The sequence below is a fragment of the Dipodomys merriami genome, unplaced genomic scaffold (genome assembly GCF_024711535.1).
Source record: "Dipodomys merriami isolate MVZ:Mamm:240054 unplaced genomic scaffold, mDipMer1.0.p SCAF_106, whole genome shotgun sequence".
Lineage (NCBI taxonomy): Eukaryota > Metazoa > Chordata > Mammalia > Rodentia > Heteromyidae > Dipodomys > Dipodomys merriami.
Genome location: NW_027202338.1, coordinates 4,160,001 through 4,185,002, shown reverse-complemented (window position 1 = coordinate 4,185,002; position 25,002 = coordinate 4,160,001). Strand labels below are relative to the sequence as shown.

General features: G+C 56.1%; 2 protein-coding genes, 1 non-coding gene and 1 pseudogene across 4 annotated transcripts in view; all 4 read right to left on the bottom strand.

Moving 5' to 3' along the window:
• Positions 1-5,316: 5,316 nt before the first annotated feature.
• Positions 5,317-7,806, bottom strand: LOC138811995 (selenoprotein W-like; annotated as a pseudogene).
• Positions 7,807-13,863: 6,057 nt separating this feature from the next.
• LOC138814529 (ribosome biogenesis protein NOP53-like) lies at positions 13,864-20,430 on the bottom strand. Of its 2 annotated transcripts, XM_070003474.1 has the most exons (13): positions 20,182-20,430; positions 19,476-19,540; positions 17,189-17,294; positions 16,696-16,895; positions 16,348-16,418; positions 15,885-15,980; positions 15,589-15,693; positions 15,292-15,483; positions 14,973-15,148; positions 14,790-14,856; positions 14,237-14,313; positions 14,096-14,152; positions 13,864-13,977 (listed from the first exon to the last, which is right to left on the bottom strand). In XM_070003474.1, the coding sequence occupies exons 1-13, from the start codon at positions 20,403-20,405 to the stop codon at positions 13,971-13,973; spliced, it is 1,443 nt and encodes a 480-aa protein (XP_069859575.1). In that variant the 5' UTR covers positions 20,406-20,430; the 3' UTR covers positions 13,864-13,970. The 2 variants fall into 2 exon arrangements, with proteins under 2 accessions (XP_069859575.1, XP_069859583.1); XM_070003482.1 differs by lacking the exon at positions 13,864-13,977 and having other exon boundaries at positions 14,092-14,152.
• Positions 14,644-14,752, bottom strand: LOC138814660 (small nucleolar RNA SNORD23). The gene has a single exon (XR_011368045.1). It is a non-coding gene; the product is annotated as a small nucleolar RNA SNORD23 (small nucleolar RNA).
• A 2,829-nt stretch (positions 20,431-23,259) lies between the features above and the next one.
• Positions 23,260-25,002, bottom strand: part of LOC138814522 (EH domain-containing protein 2) — a 17,269-nt gene continuing 15,526 nt past the window's right edge. Inside the window, exon 6 of the mRNA XM_070003462.1 lies at positions 23,260-24,785. Within this exon, the coding sequence (XP_069859563.1) occupies positions 24,234-24,785 (552 nt within the window). The 3' untranslated portion in view covers positions 23,260-24,233. The remainder of the gene's footprint in view (positions 24,786-25,002) is intronic.

Sequence of the window (25,002 nt, the reverse complement as noted above, 5' to 3'; positions counted from 1 at the left end):
CAAGCGCTCTACCACTGAGCCACCTTCCCAGCCCCAACCCCAAAAATATTTTTAATAAATAAAAAATGTATAGAGGTGTGGCTCAAATGAGGCAAGGACTAGCCTCTACCTCCCAGTCCTCCTGCCTCAGCCACCCAAATGCTGGGCTTACAGCTCCAAGTATCAGTTTTAAACCCTGAGCTCAACCTGGGATAATATCTTCCCAGCCTGTGGGGCAGAAAATCCCAGAGGCTCCTATCTCCAACGAACCCCCAAAAAGCTGGAAGTAGAGCTGTGGCTCAAGTGGCAGAGCCTCAGCTAAAACTCAGGGACAGTGCCCAAGCCCTGAGTTCAAGTCCCAGTACACAAGAAAAAGAAAATGAAAGACACCAGAACCTTCTTCCTTCTTAGAGAGAAAGAAGGGCAGGGGCCATGAGGCCTTAGCAGGCCCCCCACCCCACCCCGGGGAAATCCAGAACAAGAAGCAGGCCCAGATAGAGCCAGCTCCAAGGTGAACCATAGGCCTAGCTCACTTGGCTAGTACCAGGCCCAGGTTTGAGTCCGCAGGCCCTGAGGGTGAGGCCGAGTCCTGGGAACACCACTAGTTTCTCAGCTGTACAAAATAGTAAGTGCTCAGTTGAAAAAGTGAGGATGATCCTCCCCCAGAGGCGGGGAGGGTCCCAGCCCAGAGGGTGCAGCCTGCAGAGATTTAAGTCCCAAGTCTGGGCTGTGATCTCTTTAGTTTCTGGAACTGGAGCTGTGCTGGGAAGGGAGGCTGAGAGGATGGAAGATGGAGGATGGAGGCTGGATGGAAGAACTTCACGACTTGCTAGACTGCACAGATGATGAAGATGACGATAATAAGGACGCTGGGCTGAGGGGTGGGGGGCATGCTGGGTGGAACAGCCCAATCCCAGGAGGTGGGGGGTGAGTTGAGGCTTGGGTGGGGGAGACAGGACTCAATCCTGTGGCTGAGGTATCCAAGACCCACACAATGCCCATCCAGGAGCCCAGTAGGCCAGGCCTTATTCTGGGAGTGTTTGCTTGCCTGGAAAGAGCTTGAAATTAGGGCCTGGGTGCTGTCCCTGAACTTTTTCATTCAAGGCTGGTGCTCTACCACTTGAGCCACAAATCCATTTCCAGCTATTATTTTTGGTGGTTCATTGGAGATGAAGAGTCACATGGAAGTCAGGCGCTGGTGGCTCACGCCTGTCATCCTAGCTACTCAGGAGGCTGAGATCTGAGGATCATGGTTCAAAGCCAGCCTGGGCAGGAAAGTCCCGTTAGACTCATCTCCAATGAACCACCAGAAAACCGGAAGTGGTGCTGTGGTTCCAAGTGGAAGAGTCTCACAGACTTCCCTGCCCAGGCTGGCTTTGAACCATGATCCTCAGATCTCAGCCTCCTGAGTAGCTGGGATGACAGGTGTAAGCTGGAAGGAAAATGGAGGGAAAGGAATAGGCTATGATTTTTTTTTTGGGGGGGGGTCCGGTTGTGAGGCCTGAACTCTGGGCCTGGGTGCTGTCCCTTAGCTCTTCAGCTCAAGGCTAGCACTCTACCACTTGAGCCACAGCGCCACTTCTGGCTTTTTTCTTTTTTTTTTGCTTATGTGGTGCTGAGGAATCGAACCCAGGGCCTCAGGCATGCAAGGCAAGCACTCTACCACTGAGCCACCATCCCAACCCTAGGCTATGATTTTTTTCCCACCTGTCTCCCCCCACATACCCGGATCCCCCCATGGCCCTACCCCAGGACCTACACAGAGCAGCAGAAACTCGTTAGAAGGACATGTCCACATGGACGGGTACCCAAACCACCAGACTGGGCCTACAAGAGTCAGACATGCAGGTGGGACCCTCCTGCCCACCCCCTGTGAGATCCCCCACTCACTCCCTTGGAGCCCAGACTCTGGTCTTCCCCCTCCTCCGCCCCCCTCCACATCCAGACAACTAGAGGTAAGATTTCAAGAATCTTGAGAACCTCGTGTGTTCCTGGTGTGACACCCTGCCTCTCTTCTGGGGTCCCCTAATTATTGGAGAGGGGAGGGGTAACAAACATGACAGAGCCTTGTCCCTGACTTTGTCCCTCTTTGTGCTCTAGAAATTGTTCTGGAGCTTCTTCAGGTTTGGACGCTGTAACTATAACTCCCCCCTGCGAAGGCTGAGGGTCCTGCAGGCCCAAGTGCCCCTGGCCTGGGGCCCCCAGCTCCCAACACATCGCCACCCCGAGTTGCCACCCAGGGCCCCCGAGGAGCTAGATCGGATGAACAACCAGGTTTTGCCCCACTCGATGGTTCCACCCTGTGAACAGTGAACCGACCACTTCCTCCACACCAGTCCTGGTCCCCAGCTTCCCTGGCTGCCTGCCTTGTTCCAGGGCCACTCTGGGTACACCCCTGTACCCCCAGAGTGCCTGCAGCCCTTTCCTGACTCAGACCTGGAGGACACAAATTGAATGTTGGGGGACCCAGAACCACCAACAGCATCGTGTGTATGTGTGTGTGTAGGGAGGTGGGGGACTTGAACTCAGGGCCTGGACGCTGCCCTGAGCTTCTTTTGCTCAAGGCTGGCGCTTTACCACTTGAGCCACAGTGCCACTTCTGGCTTTTTCTGAGTATGTGGTACTGAGGACTTGAATCTGGGGCTTCCTGTATGCTAGGCAAGCACTCTACCACTGAGCCACCTTCCCAGCCCCCACTTTTTTAATCCATCCATCTGTTTGGAATTTATTTTATCCACTGACAACACCTATGCTTTTATTTCCCATTCATATTTGTTATTGCAGCTTTTGGTTTTGGGGTTTTTTTTGTTCTTTCTGCTTCCTAGCGCCCCCCCCCCCCGCCTCCCATTGCTGGCTTGGTTTGGGGCTTTGTTGTGTTTACATCCATGGTAGGCTGCTGTAGTAAAGCTCACGAGAACACAATAAACAGCACTAGAAACTGAGGCAGTGTGACAGAGCTGATCAAAACCCCAGAGTCTGTTAGCCTGCGGGCCTGAGTCTACAGTCTTTGGGGTCTTGTCTCCTTGCGTGCACCCCTCTGTCCCCCTCCTCCCCGCCCGGGGCTCCTCACAGCTGCCTCTCTGACCCTGTCCTGGTCTCATTTAGCAAATGTCCCAATCCTCTTAGGCAAGGGCAGCCTCAGCAAAATCCCAGGGGGAATTAGTGTGGATTTGGGAGGCCCACGTGCTGTGCCAGGCTGCGGGTGGGTGGTGACAGTGGCAAAGCTTCCAGTTGGAAACAAGGCTTGAGGGTGGACAGGGAGAAACAAAATTGTAGAGTTGCTGGGTCTTGAGATCCAGGACAGATGCCGGACGCCTGTAATCCCAGCTACCCAGGAAAGTGACATTTGAGGATTGTGGTTTGAAGCCAGCCCAGGCAATTAACCTACCACCAGCGGGGCTGGCCCCCTCCTGCTGGCCCTCTGCTGCCCCCTGGCGGCCACACTTACTGTCCTGTGCCCTCATAGCCAATTCTCCAATCCTCTTAGGCCAGGTGGGCAGGGCTGGGCAGTAGTGAGTTAAGAGCTGATGAGGCCCAGATACAGGACCAGCCACTGAGAGGACAGGACGAACAGCATGGGTACCCCAAAAGGCTTTCCTGCTTTTTCCCTGTGACAGACTCCCAGCAAGAAGGTGAGGAGACTGGGGGACAGCAGTGCAGGAAGCTTCTCTTTGCAGTGTGGTTGCCTTGTTTGGGTGAGTATTAACAGGATGTGGGTTGGGACCCAGTCCCCAGCTTGATAGGCAAAGGCTCTACCACTGAGCCATTCCCCAGATCCCCATGAAGCCGTTAAGGCTCCAAGTCAGTAGTCTTAATAGAGCAACAAGGAGCAAAGTGCATGCCCTAATCCCACGGATGCTAAAGCTGAATGACTGAGTTCAAGGCCAGCCCTATCTCCAAACAACAGAAGAGCAGGGCACCAATGGCTCATGTCTATAGTCCTACTCAGGAGGCTGAGATCCAAGGATCACAGGTCAAAGCCAACCTGGACAGGAAATTCTGTGGGACTCATCTCCAATTAGCTATCAAAGAGCCAGAAGTGGAGCTGTGACTCTAGTGGCAAAGAAGCAGCTTTGAGAAAAAAATTCTCAAAGACAGCAATCAGGCCTCCGCATTGGCACACCTGTGGGCACACACACACACACACACACACACACACACACTAAAAAAACTGAGTGTCAGGCACTGGTGGCTCACACCTGTAATCCTAGCTACTCAGGAGGCTGAGATCTGAGAATTACAGTTCAAAGCCAGCCTGGGCAAGAAAGACTGGTTCTCTTATCTCCAATGAACCACCAGAAAACCAGAAGTGGCGCTGTGGTAGAGCACACACCTTGAGCTGAAAAGCTGAGGGCAAGCGTCCAGGCCCAGAGTTCAAGCCCCATGACTGACCAAAAAAAACAACTTGAGTACGGAGTACAGGGACCAACTACAGCTGGGTCGGGCTCTGGATTGAACATTAAAAGACAAAATTAAGCGCATTCATTAATGTTATAAGGATCGCATGATATTAAGGAATTACTGCTAGTTTTCTTAGCTACACTTCTAATTTTAAGATGGGCACGAGATGTTACCAAATCAAATAAAAATTCAGTAATTTGAGCAGTTCCCAGAGACGGCCACTGGGCGGCAGCGGTGTGAAGGAACTCATTGTGTGGCCCAGGCGCGGCAGGAGCGTGAACTTGAGCTGAGCTGGGGCTCTTTTCCCCAACCAATCCGGCTTCCAGATCTTCAGATGGGCGGGACCACCTGGAGAGGTGGGGCCCACTACCAGTCCTAGCCAATGGGCTGCAGCTTCCAGTCCGAGTCCTTTGGTACCCAGGACCTCTGAGGTAGAAGATACTAGGGGCCTATTGCGTATGAACTGGGCCTACTTGTCTGTTGTAAACAGGCCTGAGAACCGGCACAGGCAGGAGCAGGCACAAATGCAAGATCCTACTCAGGAAGCTGAAACTTGGGAGAATTAAGTTCAAAGCCAGCCCAGGGAAAAAAAATCCCAAAACCTGTTGGACTGGGAATGTGGCCTAGTGGTCAAGTGCTTGCCTAGCATGCATGAAACCCCGGATTTGATTCCTCAGTGCCACATCAACAGAAAAAGCTGGAAGTGCTAGCCTTGAGTTAAAGAGGCTCAGGGACAGCACCCCAGTCCAGTCCCTGGTTCAAGCCCCAGGATTGGGGAGGAAAAGAAAAAAAAACAGAGGGAAAAAAATCACCAAAAGCACCAGGCATGGAGGTGTGGCGGGGCTGGTGTGCTGCCTCTGTGGCTGGGCAGAGGGTGGGGCCACGGGGCAGGCCAGGACAGACAGACTCCCACACAGACGCCTTGCTCTGAACTCATTGGTTTACTGAATGTTTATTGGAGCCGTTGCTCATGGCAGCAGATGGAGAAGGCAGCCACAGGCTTCGCACAGGGTCGTGGGGAAAGGGGAGTGTGGGAGATGGGGGGGGAGAGGGTGGAGGGGTAAATGGGGCAGGAGGGGGGGCTGCGGGCAGAGGTGACCAGGAGTCCTCACTCTCCCACGCAGAGGCAAAGCCCAGGGGCGTCGATCGCTGCCCCCACCTGGAGGCCGCAAGAACATCGAGGAAGGACCAGGGGTCCTCGGACATTTCAGTCCTTCCTGTCATCAAGCGAGCGGGGAGGGGCAGGGCCGAGGGCCCCGGGCTGAGGAAAGAGAAGGGTGTTAGGGGGAGCGATGAAGGATCAAGGGAACAGAACACTGGGTGAAGAGCCCTTGAAAGCCCAGGGGAGGGGGCGGGGCAAGTCAACTTCAGCTAAGTTGGTACAAAGGTCAGTGCCCATGGAGACCACCAAAGAACCCAATGCCCCAGGCACCAGTGGGCCGGTCCACAATCCTGGCTACTCTATTTAGAGGCTGGCTACTCTATTTAGGAACAGCAGTTCCAGGCCAGCCCTGGATTCAAGGAATTCTCTTGGTAGAGGTATCATTCCACATTAACCAAAAACAGAGTGTAAGTAACAAGAGAGAGCTGGGCATGGTGACTCAAGCCTGTAATCCCAGAGACTTGGGAAGTAGAGGAAGGATTTTAAGTTGAGTCTTGCCTGGGCAAAGGTGGTAAAAACACTATCTCAGAACCAAAAGTACAAAAAAAGGGCTGAGCTGTGGCTTAAGAGGCCCTGGGTTCAATCCTGGCTACGGAGGGTCAAGCGGCCGGGAGGGAATGGGGGGAGTTACTGGCCACAGAATGAAGCAGGCCATGCAGGACCGGCTCCACCTTAGCTCTGCAGTCGGAACAGGAATGAAGAACTGGGGGGATGGGCACCTGCCTGTAATCACACACAGGGGGAGGAGGGGCAAGGGGGACCTCACCTCTGCCCTCAGGGCCACTCTAGCCCTGGGCCAAGGCAGCTTTGATGGCGGCTACCAGCTTCAGAAACTTCACCTCGGTGTCCACGTAGCCATCGCCTCTCTGGGGAGGAAGGGGGAAGAGAGGGTAAGCCAGGATCCCCACATCAACCCCAGCCAGAGAGACCCCCCCCCCAAACAAGGTGAGGTGCAGACTCACCTTCTTCGAGTGAACCAACTTCCCGGCTACCATGACCTCGAAGAAGCCGGTGACCTGAGGTGTGCCCTCGCCACACTGCGAACAGGGAGGGCGGGGCTCAGGGGTCTGGGGGACACCCTACCCCCACCCCAGGGAGTGAAGAGGAGGGGGTGGAAGGGGTCAGGGTAGACCCCCCCCTCCCAAACTACTGCCCAATCACTCACGATGTCCAGACACCCGGGGAACTCATCTTCCAGTTTCTTCTTGAGCTGGAGATACTGGGACAGGAGAGGTCAGAGGTCATGCTGGGTGCTGCCAGCCCACCCCCAGTGTGCCCTCCTCCCTCCTCCCCACCCTCACCGGACTCACCTTGGGCTTGTAGCCTCAAGCGCCACTGGTGGGTGGGTGCAAGCAGGCAGACACGGTCCAGGAGAGGGGGGAGGGGGGGTGGGGAGAGAGGGAAGAAGAGGTGCAGGGGGCACAGGTGTCAGAAGAGGCAACAGAGGCCCCCCCCTGGGGGGAGGGGGCTGGCAGAACAAGGGGTGTCCAAAGAAAACCCTGTCACCCCACACCCCAACCCCTCCCAGTGCCCAGATTGAAATAGAAGCTGGAATCTGGGGCACAGCCCTCCCCCCCTATGCCAGGCGGGCCCTGCCTGGCCGGAGCACCAGCATTCTGACAGGCCGGGGAGGTGGGGGCTCAGACAGCTAGGCCCGATTCCAACTCCTCCACCACCTGCGGGGTGTGGCCCCAAACTCCTGGCCCTGCCAGGCCCTGCCCCCCCCCCCGCCCCGCAGCCCTGCCCGCCCTCCAGGACTCTCCGGGCTGGGGCGCTCGGGACACTGCCCTACATGAGGGGCAACTGAGGCCAGAACGGCGAGGTGAGGAGCCCAAGCCTGGAGCGCTACATGCCCAAGGCTTTTCTTCCAGAGCTCCGGCCCCCGCAGGCTCATTCTGGAATCTTCTCTCCCCCACCCCACCCCCACACACACACCGCCCAAGGGGGAAGAGGGCCTCAGGAATGGGAGTAGCGGCATGACGGCAAACAAAAGACTCCCGAGAACACGTATCCATCCCTCCCGCGGCGCCTGCGTGCCTCAGTATCCCCTTCCGACCCGACATGTCGCCCGGCACCAACCCCCGCACCCCAGAACCCGCTGCCCTTTGCACCGAGGCCGGGGACCCATTCCCCCCCCCGCCTCCCCGAGCTCACCAGTACACGACCCGCACGGTGAGGACCATGGCTGGGGGGATCCGCGGCGACCACCAGCGACGACGCCCCAAACTCGCGAAGCTCCAGGTCCGCGCGCCGGGCCGTGCGCACAGGGAGGGGCGGGGCCTGCGCGGCCCGCGGGACGAACCAACTCCGGGGGTGGCAGAAGAGAGAGGGGCAGAGGGCCCTGAAACCCGGCCTATCCCACCTCCCTCGCCCCCCGCCCCAGTGATGAGCAAAGAGGCGCGCAGGCGAGAAGGGGCTCCGAAACGGGTTTTCCGAGCGACCCCTGGGGGATGCCTCCCACGGGAATGGTACGGTTCCCCCCTCTGCGAGAATGGTACGGTCCTCACCCCCCGCGGGGGAATGGTACGTCCCCGTCCCCAAGGGGGAATGGTACGTCCCCGCCCCCGTGGGGGAATGGTACGTCCCTCGCCCCCGCGGGGGAATGGTACGGTCCGCAGGGCCGAGCGGGCCGCGCCCTTGGCTGAAACACTGAGCGGGTGGCGCGGGGGAAACCGAGGCACGTGGCGCTGACGCCTCCTCCTTTCGGGACCAGGCCTGTAGAGTTCGAATAGATCCTGGGGCGAGCGGGAGATTCTCGGGAGCGCCCGGTGTAACGGCCTGGCGGTTGGGCCCAGGGCGCCCTCGCACCTGGCAGCCCTCTTTTACGGACCGTCCCGCGGCTCCCAGCCGAGGGGTGCGTGGAAAGAGCTGCACGCGGTAAACTGAGTTGGGTTACACCTTTCTCCTTCCTACCTCTCAGCCTCAGTTTCCCTCCCCCACCTCCCAAGATGGGTATAACACCCCCAGGGGATGGTCTCTGGGTTAACCAATACAGAGCAGGGGGTGCAGTGGCCCCCGCCTGTAATCCCAGCTGCTCAGGAAGCTGAGATTTAAGGATCGCAGTTCAAAGCCAGCCTGGGAAGGAAAATCCATGGGACTGTGATCGCCAATGAACCCCCAGAAAACTGGAAGTGGCGCTCTTTGTCACTAGAAGAGGTGAGGGTTAATGAAGTTCCCCCTTTAAATGTAGGAACTCTTCACTTAGGTCTTTGACTTGGATGCAGAATGAGAATTTCTGGACAAGTCACTATGGTAAGAAAATTTGGCGGAGCTTTATTAAGTAAACAAACAGGCAAACAGAGAAAACGCAGACAAACAGATGAGCTGAAGGGCCAGGGGCACACTCTGAGTGTGGGTAAGCTCACACACAGAGAGACACATACACACAATCACACCGACACACAGCTCTTTGGCTGTTGGAGTGTGTACAGGGTAAAGGCAGGGGTCGGCTTCAAAGTTAAGATAGGTGTTTTGTCTTTGCTCTAATCACACCTGGTGCTGCTTTCTGAGTTTGCAGGTAAGAGTGCATCCTGCCATAGAACAGATTCTTATCCTTAAGATAAAGGGGGGGGGCACCCTGCTATCTGCATTTTGGGGCAGCAGGAGATGGCTTATGTTTGGGGAAGCATTTTTCTCAGGGAGACATCCATCCTCTGTCAGTCAAGTGTTTTTGTTTTGTTTTGTAGGTCTTGGGACTTGAACTCTGGGCCTGGGCACTGCCCCTCAGCTCTTCAGCTCAAGGCTAGCTAGTGCTCTCCCACTTGAGTCACAGCACCACTTCCAGTTTTTCTGGTGGTTCATTGGAGATAAAGAGTCTCATGGGAGCTGGGCGCTGGTGGCTCACGCCTGTAATCCTAGCTACTCAGGAGGCTGAGATCTGAGGATCGCAGTTCAAAGCCAGCCCAGGCAGGAAAGACCGTGAGACTCCTATCTCCAATAAACCACCAGAAAACCGGAAGTGGCGCTGTAGCTCAAGTGGTAGAGCGCTCGCCTTGAGCTGAAGAGCTGAGGGACAGCGCCCAGGCCCAGAGTTCAAGCCCCACGACCAACAACAACAAAAAGAGTCTCATGGGCTTTCCTCATGGGCTGGCTTTGAATGGTGAGCTCAGATCTCAGCCTCCTGAGTACCTAGGATTACAGGCGTGAGCCACCGGCACCCTGGCACAAGTGTTCATTCTTGGGGTGAGGAATGCATTGTGTATCTTTGAGTGAAGCTGGTACTTCTGTGTTTCTAAATGCCATATTTCTGCGTTGCCTTCACCAGGCCTTATTTTCCTCAGGTTACCCTATTTCAGCGCTGTGGCTCAAAAGTAGTAGAGCAATAGCCTTAAGCAAAAAGAGCTCAGGACAAAAACCTTCCCACTTCCACTCAGCAGTGATTTGGCCAGAGGGTATCAGGGGACAAAAAAGGGCTGGGGCTGCCTGATGAAGTCTACCAAAGCCCCAGTGCACACATGTAGTCCCAGCACTTGGGAGGCTGAGATGCCCCACTTGCATCTCCCACAGATGAAGGTCCTTTAGATGAAGCTCCTTTCTGGCCTTTTCACTGTTTTCTTTAAAAATTCTTTAGCCAGGTGCCAGTGGCTCACGCTTGTCATCCTATCTACTCTGGAGGCTGAGATCTGAGGCTCACCATTCAAAGCCAGCCCCAGCAGGAAAGTCCGTGAGATTCTTTATCTCCAATAAAACACTAGAAAACTGGAAGTGGCGCTGTGGTTTAAGTGGTAAAGCGCTCTCCTTGAGCTGAAAAGCTGAGGGACAGCGCCCAGGCCCAGAGTTCAAGCCCCACAACCGACAAAAAAAAAAAAAAAAAAAAAAAAAAATATATATATATATATATATATATATATATTTTTTTTTTTTTTTTTTTTTTTGGACCAAGTGGCTGGACTGGAAATCCACAGATCACAGCCCCCAGAAAAGGGTCTCTGGTATAGGGCTCGAGTTCTTAGGGTACAGAAAATCAGAAGTAGAGCTGTGGCTCAAATGGTAGAGCACTAGCTTTGAGCAGAGAGCTCAGGGTGGGCGCCCAGGCTGAGTTCAAGCCCCAGGAATGGCAAAATAAAAATTGGCAACTGGGCACGGTGGCCCACCCCTATGATCCCAAGTGACTTCAGAGATGGCAGTATGGATTGTGATAAATTGGGGTGCATACCCACCCAGGATGCGCTGTCATCTGAGTGTCACACCCCTAGCAGGCTCTCCTGGGAACCATTTTATAAATCCTCTGCTTGAAGATCTGGGAACAAGCTTTCCACCTGATCAGACCAGGATGGGGAAGCAGAGGATGAGTGAAGTGAACAGAACTCAACCTTCCTCACCTCGCTGGAGTGAGCATGCCCAGCAGGAATCGCTTCACAAAACACAGATTTCCTACACAATGGAAGGAGAGCGAACTGCTGTCCTGCTAGCTCAGGGCAGAACATTTTGGGTGTGGAAGGTTTTGAATAGAACACAAACTCCACGTTGCCAAAGCCCAAGTCCCACACGGCCACCAGAGGGCGCCAGTGCTGCTCCCCACCAGGGCTTCTGTGGGCTCCGATGTAGTCAAAGCTCAGAGGGCCACCTAGATCTGCAGGATGGGCACCCCCTTATCTCACTGATCCTGTTTGTGCTTCCCTACGGGGCTGGCCTGACAGCCCCTGGACCCCAGGCCTAGCCACTGGCTGAGATGTGAACTTTAGCCCGTGGCTGATCTCCAGCTTCAGTGACTCAATCTCTACCTTTGAGAAGTTGGGATGACAGGTAGGAGCATCAGACAGTTTTCTTTTGGAAGTAGGAGGGATTTGAACTCAGGGCCTCTCACTTCCTAGGCACACTCCGTTTGTTTTTCAGACAAGGTCTCTGGCATTTGCTCGTACCAACTTCAAATGGGAATTCTCCCTCCACTTCCTGAGTAGCTGGGATTACACGTGTGCATTACACTGCCACACTGAGCTTCCTTGTGGGTTTTTTTGGTTTTTATTTTTTTGGTTGTTATGTCTCCTTGTTACAATGTGCAACTCCTGAGACTTAAGTGTTTTGCCAGTTTTCTTTGGTTTGTGTCTAACATGAAAGGTATGTGTGTATGTGTCGGCCTGCTGTTGCCAGGACTAACGTACAACTATGAGTAGCATTAATTTTCACAAAACCCAGCTCTAAAACAGCATGTGACTTAACTGAACATAAACATTTCAGACAATGGAGGCTTTCCTCTTGAGAACAGGAAAGCCAAGAGCTACGTCATTTTGTCAGCACCTAGAGCATTCTTCTCCCTTCCCTCCCCTCTCCCCCCACTGCCCAGTGATAAGGCTTATCTCTCCAGCAAGTGCCAGATGCCAGCAATTCAGGGGTGTTGGGGTCAGGAGGAATGTCCCAGTTTATATCCTTTCCAGACAAGCCTTTGACTAATTTGCATCCTTAAAAAAAGTCGCATTTCATGAATTTTTTTGTATTTTGTCGGTTGTGGGGCCTGGGGGCTGTCCCTCAGCTCTTCAGCTAGTGCTCTACCACTTGAGCCATAGCACCACTTCTGGCCTTTTCTGCTTATGTGGCGCTGAGGAGTTGAACCCAGGGCCTCATGCATTCGAGACAAACACCCTACCACCTTCCCAGCCCCATATTTTAGATTTTAAGGTTTTTCCCTCCTTGGGTCTTGAACTCAAGGCCTGGGCACTGTCCTCTAGCTTTTTCACTCGATTAGTGCTCTGCCACTTGAACCATAGCTCCACTTCTGGCTTGTATGTGTGATTGATTGGAGCTAAATCTGAAATTTCTCTGTTGGGGCTGGTTGTGATCTCATCTTCTGAGTAGCTGGTATTACAGGCGTGAGCTGCTGGTCCCCAGTTTTATTTATAGTTTTTTTTTAAGTAGTGGCACAGGGCTGGGAATGTGGCTCAGTGGTAAAGTGCTAGCCTAGCATGCATGAAGCCCTGGCTTCGATTCCTCAGCACCACATACACAGAAAAAGCTGGAAGTGCGCTGTGGCTCAAGTGGTAGAGCACTATCTAGCCTTGAGCAAAAGAAGCTCAGGGACAGTGTCCAGGTTCTGAGTGAAAAAAAAATGCCCAAGGTGAAAGCGCAGGCCCGTAGCCCCTGCCCAGGGAAAGCTGAGCTGGGAGGATGTTCAAGGTTGGCCTAGGCTCCGCCAAAGGGCAGGGGTGAGGGGCGCAGCCGCAGCACAGGCCCGGGCACTGCCAGTGGGGAAGCGGGCGGAGCCCTGTAGAGTCTGCCAGGGCGAGCGTGGACTGGGCCCGGCCTGCGCCCCACCCCCCACCCCCACGTCCCTCTCTCTGCCGCGCTCGCCACTTCCTCCCATTCTGTGCCGCTCCGTAGCCAGGCCGTTTCCTTCCAGCGCGGTCTGCGGGCAGGTCCGCGGGAGGAAGGGGCCGGGCGGGGTGGTCACCGGTGATGGGGTCACGCGTTAGTGTTTCGCTCGGGCTGGCCTGAACTGTGATCCTCCACCGCCTCCAGCAGCTGGGAAAAGCTCCCCGGCGCCCTGCGCACCCACGCCAACCACAGCACCCCCCCCCACCCCGCCCCGAGGAAGCTCTGCCTGCGGTGGAGTCCGGGGACCCCCCCGGCCCACCATGGCGGCTCCCAAACTGCGGGACGGTCAGCCGCACCGGCGCCTGCGGCCCACCTGACCCGGCCGGGGATCACCGGCATGCCTCCCTCGCTCTTCCAGAACACTGCGCCAGGGCCCTGAGTTCAAGCCCCACAACCAATCACACACACACACAAGGCCCAACGGAAACAAGTTATGCTGGTGTAGCTCAGGTGGTAGAATGTCAGCCAAAATGAGTGAAAAGTGTCAGATCAAGCGTTTGAATCCCAGAGCCGAGCGCCAGTGGCTCACGCCTGTCATCCTAGCTACTCAGGAGGCTGAGATCTGAGGATCATGGTTCAAAGCCAGCCCGGGGAAGGAAAGTCCGTGAGACTTACCTCCAATAAGCCACTAGAAAACCAGAAGTGGCGCTGTGGTTCAAGAAGTAGAATGCTCCCCTTGAGCTGAAGAGCTGAGGGAGAGCGCCCAGGCCCAGAGTTCAAGCCCCACGACCGACAAAACAAAAAAAAGTTTGAATCCCAGGCTGGGAATGTGCCTTAGTGGAAGAGTGCGTGTATGAATCCCTGGGTTCGATTCCTCAGTACCACATTAACAGAAGTGGTGCTGTGGCTCAAGTGGTAGAGCATTAGCCTTGAGCACAGAGAGGCTCAGGGACAGCGCCTAGGCCTTGAGTTCAAGTCCCAGGACTGGCCAAAAAAAAAAAAGTTCGAATCCCAGTCTCAGTTCAAAAAAGCTAAGCTGCCTGTGGGGGTGAAGGAAGCACAGAAGCTCAGGGGCTGGTCACAGAGCTTTACTGAGGGGCGGGGCCAGCACCCCTCACGGGTCCAGGGCGGGGCTCCAGCATCCTTCAAACACAGGGTCCCGGATGCAGCATCCCAGCTGCTACAACCTGGAGACAGGAGTTGGAGCAGATGAGTGCAGGCTGCTTCCGGCCCCTCACTTTCTTTTGGGGCCCACAGACCCTAGGGGAAGGGCGTCTTTGGGGTGAGGCAAGTCGGGCCACTCACTGGATCTCCCGGAAGGCCCGTTTCTCCACCAGCTTCACTTTATACTTGCGCTTGAACCTGTGGAAAGGAGAGGGTTAAGGGGACCACGGGACAGGCGCACGCCCTGGGCGCACACCCCCCCGCCCATGCCCGCCCCCTCACTTGGCTCGCTCGCGTGGCTCGATCATGTTCCTCCTCTGGAAGCTCTTGAACCGATCTCGCAGGATGTTGCCCTCGGGCTGTGTGTGGGACAGACAGAAGCTCAGCAGGCCCGGCAGAAGCCCAGGGCCCCACGCCACTGTGGAGCCCAGCAGGAGCCCCATCCTCCCAGCACGGCCTCTAGGGGCCCAGGGGCTCAGTCTGCCCAAGCTTGCAGCCCTGTCCTGGTCGTCCCGTTCATGTGGGTTGACCCGCGGCGGGCAGAACTACTGGGGATCTGGAAAGGCCAGGGCAGAAGCAATGGAGGCACGATCAGAGTCTGAGGAAGACCCCAACCAGGACTGGGTAAGATGGAGGGTTGGACTTCTGAGGGTGGCAGCCCACCCCCCAGGGCCCCCCCCCATGCCTCGTGCCCTCAGCCCCCGGGCACGGCCCAGCCGGCCCAGCCCAAGGGCAGCCAAGGTGTCGCCCACAGCCCCGGGGGGCACGGGGAGCAAGGATAACAGTCATCACTGGGCACGGGGCATCCCCACCGCGGCTCCCCAACGCCAGGCACCTTCAGCGTCCTGAGCGAGCCGGACAACTCGGAGCTGAGCTGCACATCGATGTCAGGGTCCTGGTACCTGTGAGCGGGGATCATGGGCACCCAGGGTCAGACTCCGGGAAGAGCAGCCATGGGCGCCCCTCCCTCACCTCCCCGAGTACAGACATCAGAAGCACATCCTGGCCCGGTTCTTACTTGAGCCGCCCCAGCCGGCGGGGTTTGTCGGCCTCCGCCAGCCGCTGTAGCCGGCGCCGCTCGCGCCTCCGGGCCAGCTCCGCCAGCCGCAGCGCTACCTGCGCCTTGATCCCGCGCAGCCGGAAGAGCTCCTGGTGCTGGAGCCGGGCGGCGCGCAGCGCGGCCTGCAGAGCCCGCTGCGGACCGAGAGGACGACGGGACAGAGGGCCGCGATCAGCAGGGCACGGGGACCACAGGCTGGGCGCCTCCCTTCCTTCCCCCTCCTCCGCAGACCGCAGCCTCTTCCCGCGCCCCTGGCGGCGGCCCGGTCAGGGCTCACCTTCCTGCGGGCAGCCTTCTCGCGACGCCGCTGCTGCTCTGTCTTCTTCTCCGCAGTGGCTGTGGCCGTGGTGCGGCGGGCTTCGACCCCGTCGTCATCGTCGTCGTCGGGAGCTCTAGGGTGGCCTTCCCCTTCTTCCTCCCCGTCGGACTCCTCCAGCAGCCCCTCGCACATCTCCCTGAACACCGTCTCCTGGGGAGGGGGGCAGGCCGGAGGGGGTGTGGCCGGAGGTCAGGCTGGAGGGAAGGGGCGGGGCCCAGCGGCAGGGGCGGGGCCCAGCGGCAGGGGCGGACAAACCTGCGTGGCAGCCTGCTCGGCGGTGGGCAAGGCCAGCTGCCGCTCCAGCTTCTCGGCCTCCTTCTGCCGCTGCACCTCCACTTCATGCGCCGCCAGGAGCAAGGCCTGAGGGCGCACAGGGGGTGATGAGATGGGGGCTCCCAGGAGCCGTACCTGCCATCACCCCAGTGCCACTCTCCGGGCGGCTCGTAACGGGACGCTCTCAGTGATGGCAGGGGCAGACAGCGTCCCAAACTGGGGGAGTGGGGGCACAGAGCTAGGCCTCAGGTAGCCGTGGCTGCCCAGCACCCACCCACCTGGTGGTCTTGGAAGGTTGGGTTGTAGGAGGCTCCCGCTGGCATCACCTCCACAGCCGGTGCCTGGGAGGGCTTGACGTGGAGGCGTGGTGGCCGCTGTGGGAAGAGGAGGCCAGCAGAATGAGGGCCAGCTGAGGGTCAGGATCTTAGCCACCTGTCTCCAGGGGAGCTCTCGGGACAGGAATGGGCTCCCTGTCACCTGCCTCACTTCTCAGCCTTTGCTCCGCCCTTCCTCCCTCCTCCAGGACCCAGCTCCTTTCCATTACAGCTCCCCAACTATGCAACCTACCACCGATCGGCACCCCAATCTCTTTCCTGTTCATCTATAAGAATGAGACACGGGTGGCAGGGGTGGCTGCTTGTGCCCTCCATGCCACCAGCACCAGCTGGCTGCCTCCAGAATCCCGAACTGGGCCTCGTCCTTAGAGAAAGGACCCTCCAGCCCCACTCCCGCAAGCCTCACCCTCACGCCTTTCTTCTTGGTCTGCTCCAGGAAAAACTCATCCTGGCCAGCCAGCGGCCGGTCCAGAGGGTCTGTAGGAAGAGCGAGGGCAGCTGCAGATCTAGCAAGGAAAAGTGCCGTGGCCCCCAGGGGCCCTCCAGCCCCCCCTTATGAAAGGTAGCACTGAAGCTCAGACGAGAAGGGGGGCTCTGAGCCCCCAAGGGTCCTTGAACACCCACCAAACCATGTCTGGAAGAGCTGAGAAGTTGGACAGCCAAAGCAACCAGCAGGGCCTCCCTTGCATGGTGCACAGGATCTTGCGTGCCACACGGGCCACACAGTGCACAGGGCAGTCCAGCGGTCACTCACTGTCGGGGGTCCAGAGGTCGTAGAAGGGCCGTTCAGTGGTGTCCTGGGGCCCCGGCTTGGCCTTGGCTGCAGGAGGATTCAGGAGCCGGGCCTGGGCCCTGCGGACCTCCCGCGGCACCTGGCCCTGCTTTGCCAGCTTCTCCCATAGCTCCTCCTTCCTCCGGAGCTTCTTGGCATTGGGGACCTGGTGGGCAAGGATGCTGTCGGGAGGGAAGGGAGGGCAGCAGATGAGACAACAGCCCTCCCCTGCCACCGGTCCCAGCCTAGATTTAACCAAAAATAACCATATCTAAACCCATCTCAGCACCACCGAGGCCCAGGGCTGTCCACCACTTGTCCCTACAGCACCACACCCCTCCAATCGGGCTCCAGACACAAATCCCAGAGCCCTTCTCCCCTCACCAGAGCCTCAGCCACACATTATCCCCCACCCCACCCACAGCCCTTCCTGGCACTGCGCTAGGAAGAAGGGCTGTGGTGCAGGGACACTCACTCCTTGGGGGCAAGGACCTTGGACGTGTTCTCGAGGGTGAGGTCAACACGCAGGGGCCTCTGGAGACGATGGGGCTTCTTCTGGACCCGGGTCTTCCTGGCCCTCTCTGAAGTGACAGAACCCAGGCCTCAGGCCTCCTCCCACCACAGACCAACCCCGCCCCGCCCCAGGCCTGCGTTCCAAGCCACCCTAGGGACTTGAGGTGACGTCCAAGTGCCATGATACTCTTCTCCCACCCACAGGCTACTCCAAGGCTTCTCGGCCACAGGGAAAAGAGCCACAGAACCAGTGAGGAAGAGATCAGGGGAGGCTATGTCTGCTTCATCAATTCTAAGAACTCTACTGCAGCTGGATACTGGTGCTCACACCTGTAATCCTAGCAGCTCAGGAGCTGAAATGTGTGGGTGGCAGTTCACTGCCAGCCAGGCAGTTAAACCTGCAAGGCTATCTCTAATTAACTAAGAAAAAAAAGCTGGACCTGAGGCGTGGCTCAAATGATAAGAGGACTAGCAGTGAGCACAGAAGCTTAGAGTAAGAGGCTCCAAGTTCAAGCCTCAGACTCAGGAGCATGAAGACAAGGATGACCTTTGTGTACAGGCACAATCCTGTTCCAGTCTCTTTTCCTTCTCTTGCAGTGCTGGGGACCAAGCCGGGGCAGTCCTGACCACACTCAGTGAAGCAAAGATCCCTCCACAAAGCAACATCCATGCCAGCGGCCATGTGTTCACGCTCTGCCTCTCCTGGCCTCCCCAAGACCTGCCCTCAGCTGCTTCCTCTGTTGTACACCAGACCACATCCATTCCTGGGAAAGCTCTCTACAGTGACCACCTTCCTCTGTTTTAAGTCCCCTGTTTGGTGCATGCCTGTAATCCCAGCACCCAGGAGGATCCCAAGTTTCAGAGTTAGTTTGGGCTACATGGCGAATTCAAGGCCAGGATGGGCTCCATGTCTCTATCTAGAACCTATCTCACCCACTGTGCACATGCCCGCTGTGGTATCACAATTAGGGCTGGGCCAGCTAGCCAGTGAAGCCACTAGCTCTTCAGCTCACATCGCAGCCTCTACAGCTTAATTTTGGACCCCTTATTCAAGCAGAGAACCCCATGTTAGTGTGGTGATGTCATTACTGATGAAAACCATGTTACTAGCCGGTTGTAGTGGTGCACACCTGTAATCCCAACACTTGGGAGGCCAAGGGAGAAGGATGGCGAGTTGCAAGCCAGCCTATAACGCACAGTGAGACCCTGTCTAAGGAAACAAAGGAAGCAAACCCAGTCACTCATGGAAGCCATTCCCAACTTGCTTCTCCTGTACTTGTTTCAGCAGGTCTGGACCCAACCATCTAACAAGGACAGCAGGCCTGTCAAGACCAGTTCCCTCCCTGCCTGGTAGAGATCCTCTTGTTCTTAGGAAAGCTCAGCTGCCTAAAAATAGATCAGATCTCCTAAGGCAGTTCCTTTATTTGCTTCTCTGCAGCTATAACACTCTTGTTTCTAACCTATTTGAGAAGGCAGGCCTTTACCTGGCTTTTCCCTGGGCCTGGGCCTTGTTAGGGAGATGCTACCACTTGACCCACAACCCCAATCCTTTCTTTGAGCCACTCAGGAAGCTGACATCGGAGGATCAAAACCAGTCTGGACAGAAAAAGCAGGTAAGACTCTCATCTCCAGTAAACCACCTAAATAAGTGGTAGAGCACCAGCCTTGAGCAGAAAAAAAAGCTCAAGGTCAGTGCCTAAGCTCTGAGTTTAAGCACAGCACACACACACATACACACACACACACACACACACACATTTTTTTTTGTGGGTTGTGGGGCTTGACCTCAGAGCCTGGGTGCTGCCTGTGAGCAATTTTTGCTCAAGGCTAACTCTTTACCAATTTGAGCCACAGCTCCACTTTCGGTTTTTCTGATGGTTAAAAGGAGGTAAAGGTCTCAGACTTCCTCACCCCGGCTGACTCTGAACAGAGATCTTCAGATCTCAGACTCCTGAGTGGCTAGGATTACAGATGTGAACCACCAGTGCCTCTGTCAGTACTGGTATTTTAACTCAATGTCTTCTGATTACTAAGCAAACACTGTCACCCAACTCAAAGCCTCAGACCTTTTGTTTTTCAAAGTCTCATTAGCTGCCAGTCTAGCCTTGAACTCAGGATCCCCCTACTACCTCCCAATAATCTGAGACTATAGGCAGGCAACACAGTTCTTAGTGTGTTGATATCAAAAGGATGAAAGAGGCTAATGAACACCAATCACGGCTGTGCATCACTCCCAAAGCCCTCCTCACCTTTTTCCTTAGGACCCGTGTCCAGGAAGAACAGCTTTTCATTGGGAGCCTCTGACAGCAAGCCACTGAGAGATGGGAGAGACAGACGAAAAGACCACAAATTAACGTGGTCTTAGAATTCAATTTCTGAGGCTCAATCACCTCCTGTGGAATGTTCCACAGGATGAGACCTCACGCCTCAGCTTACAGGACTTGTAACATTTACAACTTTGCTCTTAACAAATTATACAGGGAAGATTAGCATGCCCATTTTTAATTTTTTTTTTTTGGTCGGTCGTGGGTCTTGAACTCTGGACCTGGGCGCTGTCCCTCAGCTCTTCAGCTCAAGGCGAGCGCTCCACCACTTGAGCCACAGCGCCACTTCCTCTTTTCTGGTGGCTCATTGGAGATAAGAGTCTGATGGACTTTCCTGGCTTTGACCCGCGATCCTTAGATCTCAGCCTCCTGAGCAGCTAGGATTACAGGCGTGAGCCATCGGCGCCCGGCTTAGCTTATCCATATTTAAGTATTGGGAAATGCCTCAAAGCTAAGGAGGAAGCGTGGGACGTACTTATTTTAAGAGGCCACTTAGTGACTCGGCGTGGAGGTATCCGCTACATATGGAAGCCTCACGTCCAGTCCTCCAGATCCCGCGCGGTGCCCGGGCCTAGAACCCACAGCTCCACTCAAGCCTGAAATCCCCCCCCGGAAGTCCCGCCCTACGCACCCGGCCGTGCGCTCCTGCAGCCGCACGTCCTCCAGGAACTGATCGACCTCCAGGCCCAGCGGCTCCTCAGCGAGCCGCCGCCACCCCCGCTTCCGATTTCTCGGGCCTCGCCGTCGTCGCCTCAGCGCCGGGTCCACCGAAGTGGGCCGCAGCCCCAAGAAGCCGGAGTCGGCCTCGTTTTTTGAGCGCGACTGAGCATCACCACCCTTGCTTCCCGCCGCCATCTTGTGAAAGGGAGAGCGCAGCGGCTGACGCTCCAAAATCCGGTCTGGGACGTGCGCGCGCAGCTCTCCCACACTCTTTCCTGACGTACTTCCGGTAGCGGCCATCTTAGTAAAGGGATTATACAACGAAGCGGATGGAGAGGCTGCCATATTGGTAAAGGGTAAAATGGGTTTTCTCCTCCAATCTTGGAGCTTTGCATATTCCCAATGACAGAAAGGAATTATAGGTTGTTGGATCACACCCTAAGTAAACATCCTTCCCAGCCGCTCAGCTTCAATTTCTAACTTAAAATATTTCATCATGCTGGGTGTTAGTGGCTGAGATCTGTGGATTGCAGTTCAAAGCCAGCCTGGGCAGAAAAGTACGTGAAACTCTTGGTAGTGGAGGTGGTAGAGGAGCTGGAGAGCTGAGGGACATGCCCAGGCCCAGAGTTCAAGCCCCACGACCAACAGAAAAAAAAAATACATATATACACACATCCATATATCACCAGCTGTCGGTGGCTCATGCCTGTAATTCTAACTACTAAGGGGGCTGAAATCAGAGGATGAGTTCAAAGTCAGCCTAAGCAGAAATATCCTTGATACTCTTATCTCCAGTTAATCACAAGAAAAAAAGCCATAAGTGGAACTGTGCCTCAAGCATCAAGTGGTAGAGTGCCAGCCTTGAACACAAAAACACAGGGACAGTGACCAGGCCTTGAGTTCAAGCCCCAGGACCACCAACAATAAAATCTTGTTCTGTTTGGCTAGGAATGTGGCTTAGTGGTAAGAGTGCTTGCCTAGCGTACATGAAGCCCTGGGTTTGATTCCTCAGTACCACAAAACAAAAACAGCCAGAAGTAGCGCTGTGGCTGAAGTGGTAGAGTACTAGCCTTGAGCAAAAGAAACTCAGGGACAGTGCCCAAGCCCCAGGACTGGCAAAAAAAAATCTTGTTTTGCTGAAGGAAGAAAATCATAATGATCAGAAGATTGAACACAAGATGAGGTTTTTTTTGATTTTTGGTTTTGGTCGGTCGTGGAGCTTGAACTCTGGGCCTGGGCACTGTCCCTGAGTGATTCAGCTCAAGGCTAGTGCTCTACCACTGGAGCCACAGCAGCACCACTTCCAGTTTTGAGTGTTTTTTTGGAGATAAGAGTCTCACAGACTTTCTGCCTGAGCTGGCTTTGAACCACAGTCCTCCGTGAGATCTTAGCCTCCAGAGTTGCTAGAATTACAGGCATGAGGCACCAGCACCTGGCACAAGCTGAGTTCTAAACATTTAGCAATGTTTCAATCATCCAGTCTTGGAAATCAAAACAGCTTTAGGGAGACTGCCATGGTGACTCACACCTGTAATACTAGCAGTTTAGGAGGCTGAAATCTGAGGATCCTGGTTTGAAGGCAGGCCAGGCCAAAAAGTCCGTAATTTTTTTTTGGGGGGGGGGTGTGCGGTCATGGGGCCTGAACTCTGGGCCTGGGCACTGTCCCTCAGCTCTTCAGCTCAAGGCTAGTGCTCTACCACTTGAGCCACAGTGCCACTTCCGGCTTTTTTCTTTTTTGATTATGTAGTGCTGAGGAATCGAACCCAGGGCCTCATGCTTGCAAGGCAAACACTCTACCACTGAGCCACCTCCCCAGCCCAAGTCCGTGATTTTTTATCTCCAGTTTAATCACCAGGAAAATCAGAAGTGGAATGGTGGCTCAAGTGGTAGAGCACCAGCCTTGGATAAAAAAGCTCAGGGACAGTACCCAGGCTCTGAATTCAAGTCCCAATATATTCTCCCTCCCTCTCTCTCTCTCTCTCTCTCTCTCTCTCTCACACACACACACACACACACACAGATTGAGTCTGGAAACAAGAGAACCTCATATTCAAGTTATGTTAGAAAGACTATTACGATTGCTAGAAATGCAGTTTCAATAACATTTCCTCCTCTATTCGTGGTGGTTACTAGGACTTGAACTCAGGGTCTCACACAAATGCTCTAGCACTGAGCCATGCCCACAGCCCTTTTCCTTTTAGTTTAATTTTTCAGGTAGACTTTTAACTACCTGGGCTGGCTTCAAATCCTGATCCTCCCATCTCTGCCTCCTGAGGAGCTAGGATTACAGCTCTGAGCCACCACACTTGGTCCTAGTCTTCACTGGTGCCTCAATTTCCTAGGGTGGGTAAATGAGAGTTAACAGTAGATTACCCTGAAGATTGGAAGCTGTATGTGAAATGCTTTAGGCTGCGCTCGGCATCTGGGCGCCTCACCTCTGAGATTTTATCTCCCAAGCAAATTCATCTTCACAAATAAGGAAACTCATCTTGACAAATAAGGAAAGAGGCCCCGTGCCCTGGCCACCATCCAGAGATCTCTGACCACATAAAAACCATTCCTGACTCTTAAAGGAAAACAGCAGGGCCAGGGAAGGTGCTGTGGCTGGATCCAGGCCTACAGTGCCCCATCGCAGCCTGCAAACCTGAGCTCCAATCCCTGGCTTCAGCCACCAGCCCGCCGGGCTCCACAGCGACCAGCAGGGGCCAGCAGGGAGCTGCTAGGCTGGCCAGCCGATGGCTGCCAGCTCCCCTCCTCACCCCCCCCCCTCTGTTCCCAGGCCCCAAGGCATGCTGGAGGAGGCAGGAGAGAGGGAGGGACTGGGTGTCCCATGGGATAGCAGAGAGGGGAGCCCTCCCCCTCCCCTGGAGTAACTTTTCTTCGGAAAATATGCTGCCCTGGCCCCCAGCCCAGACCTGAGTCACCCAGCCCCGTTTGCATTGAGTCACAGAGCCCAGCCCTGAGAACCCCTAGGGCCCCCTCCCATTCCAAGGCCCCACCCAGAGCACCCCTTCCCCCAGGGAGCAGGGGTCCACGCTGACAACCTGAAGACCCAGGGAGAAGAAAGCCTCGGCTTTATTTGCGGTGTGGGGGAGGGCACAGGCTTGGGTCTCCAGGTCCCCAGACATGGGTAGGGGTGGACAGTGGACCAGAAACTCTGGTGGGCAGCCTGGAGGAGGCAGCTGGGTTTTTGTTGCTGTTGCCCATCTTGTTCACTGGGCCCCCAACCTGGGTCAAGCACACTTAGTAGGTAGTGAAGGCACAGAGAGGCGTGTGTGGGGGTCCCCTTAGGGAGGGAGGGGCTGTAGCACCAAGAACCCATCCCCCTTTCCCATGACATCCCTGAAAATCCGGGCTGTGAAGCTCGGAGCTGTCATGTCCAGAGGGGGCCACCATGGGAACATGTTGCAACGTGGGGGTGGGGGGGAGGTGACTGGTGCTGGGTCTAGAACCGGGGAAGCTGAGGAAGGAAGGGGACAGAAATAACCCACGTGGGCTTGTGGGGTGAGGGCAACCTCTAGTGCCGTGGGAGCGGGGTGCGTGAAGGGCGGGGTCCCCAGCTCTGCCTCCTCTCCCCCCAAAAAACAAGGTGGGAGAGAATGGATGGGGGGGGACTGAGGAGGGACTGTCGTTCCCCCCCCTCCCCTGCTTTTTACCCCTCACACCTAAGGGTGTAATGATGGAGAAAAGACAGAAATGGGGGTTGAGGGTCATTTCAACCATAGCCAGCTCGCTTATGAGGAGCGACACGGGGTTCGTGTTGGGGTCACCAGGTGAGTCGGTGCTATGTCCCTTAGTAGGGGACCCCAGAGGGTGCAGAGGGACATCTGGTCCCCACAAAATGCTTTCAGTAGAGTTTCAAGGAGCAAGGAGGAGCCCTTCCCCCCCCCCCAAGTCCTGACAGCTGGGCATTGCAGGCAGGCAGAGCGCGTGTGGGCCAAGGTAGGGGTTAGCAGGTGGCCGGCTGGGCCCGGGGCACCCCACAGGGTTGGTGGGGTGCCCGCAGGCCCTAGGCCGGCTGGCTCACTCTGCCGAGCCCTTGTGGCGCCTCTTGGACGGCGGCACAAGGCGGCGGGGCAGGTTGGTGGGCAGCCCGTGGCCCTCGAGCTTGGCCTCGATGAGGTGGCTGGCCAGAGCAAACTCCTCGTCGTCCAGCATGCCGTCGCGGTCCACGTCGCTCAGCTTCCAGATGCGCCCCAGCACCGAGTTGGGAAGCTTGGTGCCCACCATCCAGGTCTTGGCTTTGGAGCCGCTCAGCTTGCCGTCGGCCGGGGCCAGGTTGTAGAAGATCTCGTCATACTTGGACTTGTCCTTGGTCACCACCCACTCGGCCTCATCATCTGAGCCTTCCTCGCCGGCCTCCAGCGCCTCATCCGGCCCCCGCTCCACGAAGGGCCCCATGTGGGTGCCCTCGAACGCGCCGCCCTGCACACCGGCCTCCACACTCTCCAGCTCCTCCTGCCGCAGCAGCGGCATCAGCCTGGCGATGTCCTTCGTCAGCATCTCGTCCAGGGCCTCCAGCAGCTTCGGCTTCAGCGAGTGGAACTTGGTGAAGTCGTGGGCCATCAGGAGCTCCTGCAGCCAGGGGGACACAGCACATCAGGTGGCCATCTCCACGCCACCCACACCTGCTGGGTGTCCGGGAGCCAGGGGTCTCCCCTCTCTGGGTCTTGGTTTCCACCTTAGCTACCATGATCAAGGAGAGACCTGAATAATGCATGCCTCCGGGCCTTGGTGTTCATACCTGTAATCCCAGCTACTCAGGAGGCTGATATCTGAGGATCAATGTTGA

Coding starts and splice junctions, on each gene's coding strand:
- LOC138814529 (XM_070003474.1), bottom strand. CDS start 20,405: ATGGCGGCGGGAAGCAAGGGTGGTGATGCTCAGTCGCGCTCAAAAAAC. Junction 16,896..17,188: donor AAGGTCCTTGCCCCCAAGGA/GTGAGTGTCCCT, acceptor CCCTCCCGACAG/CATCCTTGCCCACCAGGTCC. Junction 14,857..14,972: donor CGCCGGCTGGGGCGGCTCAA/GTAAGAACCGGG, acceptor CCCCGCTCACAG/GTACCAGGACCCTGACATCG.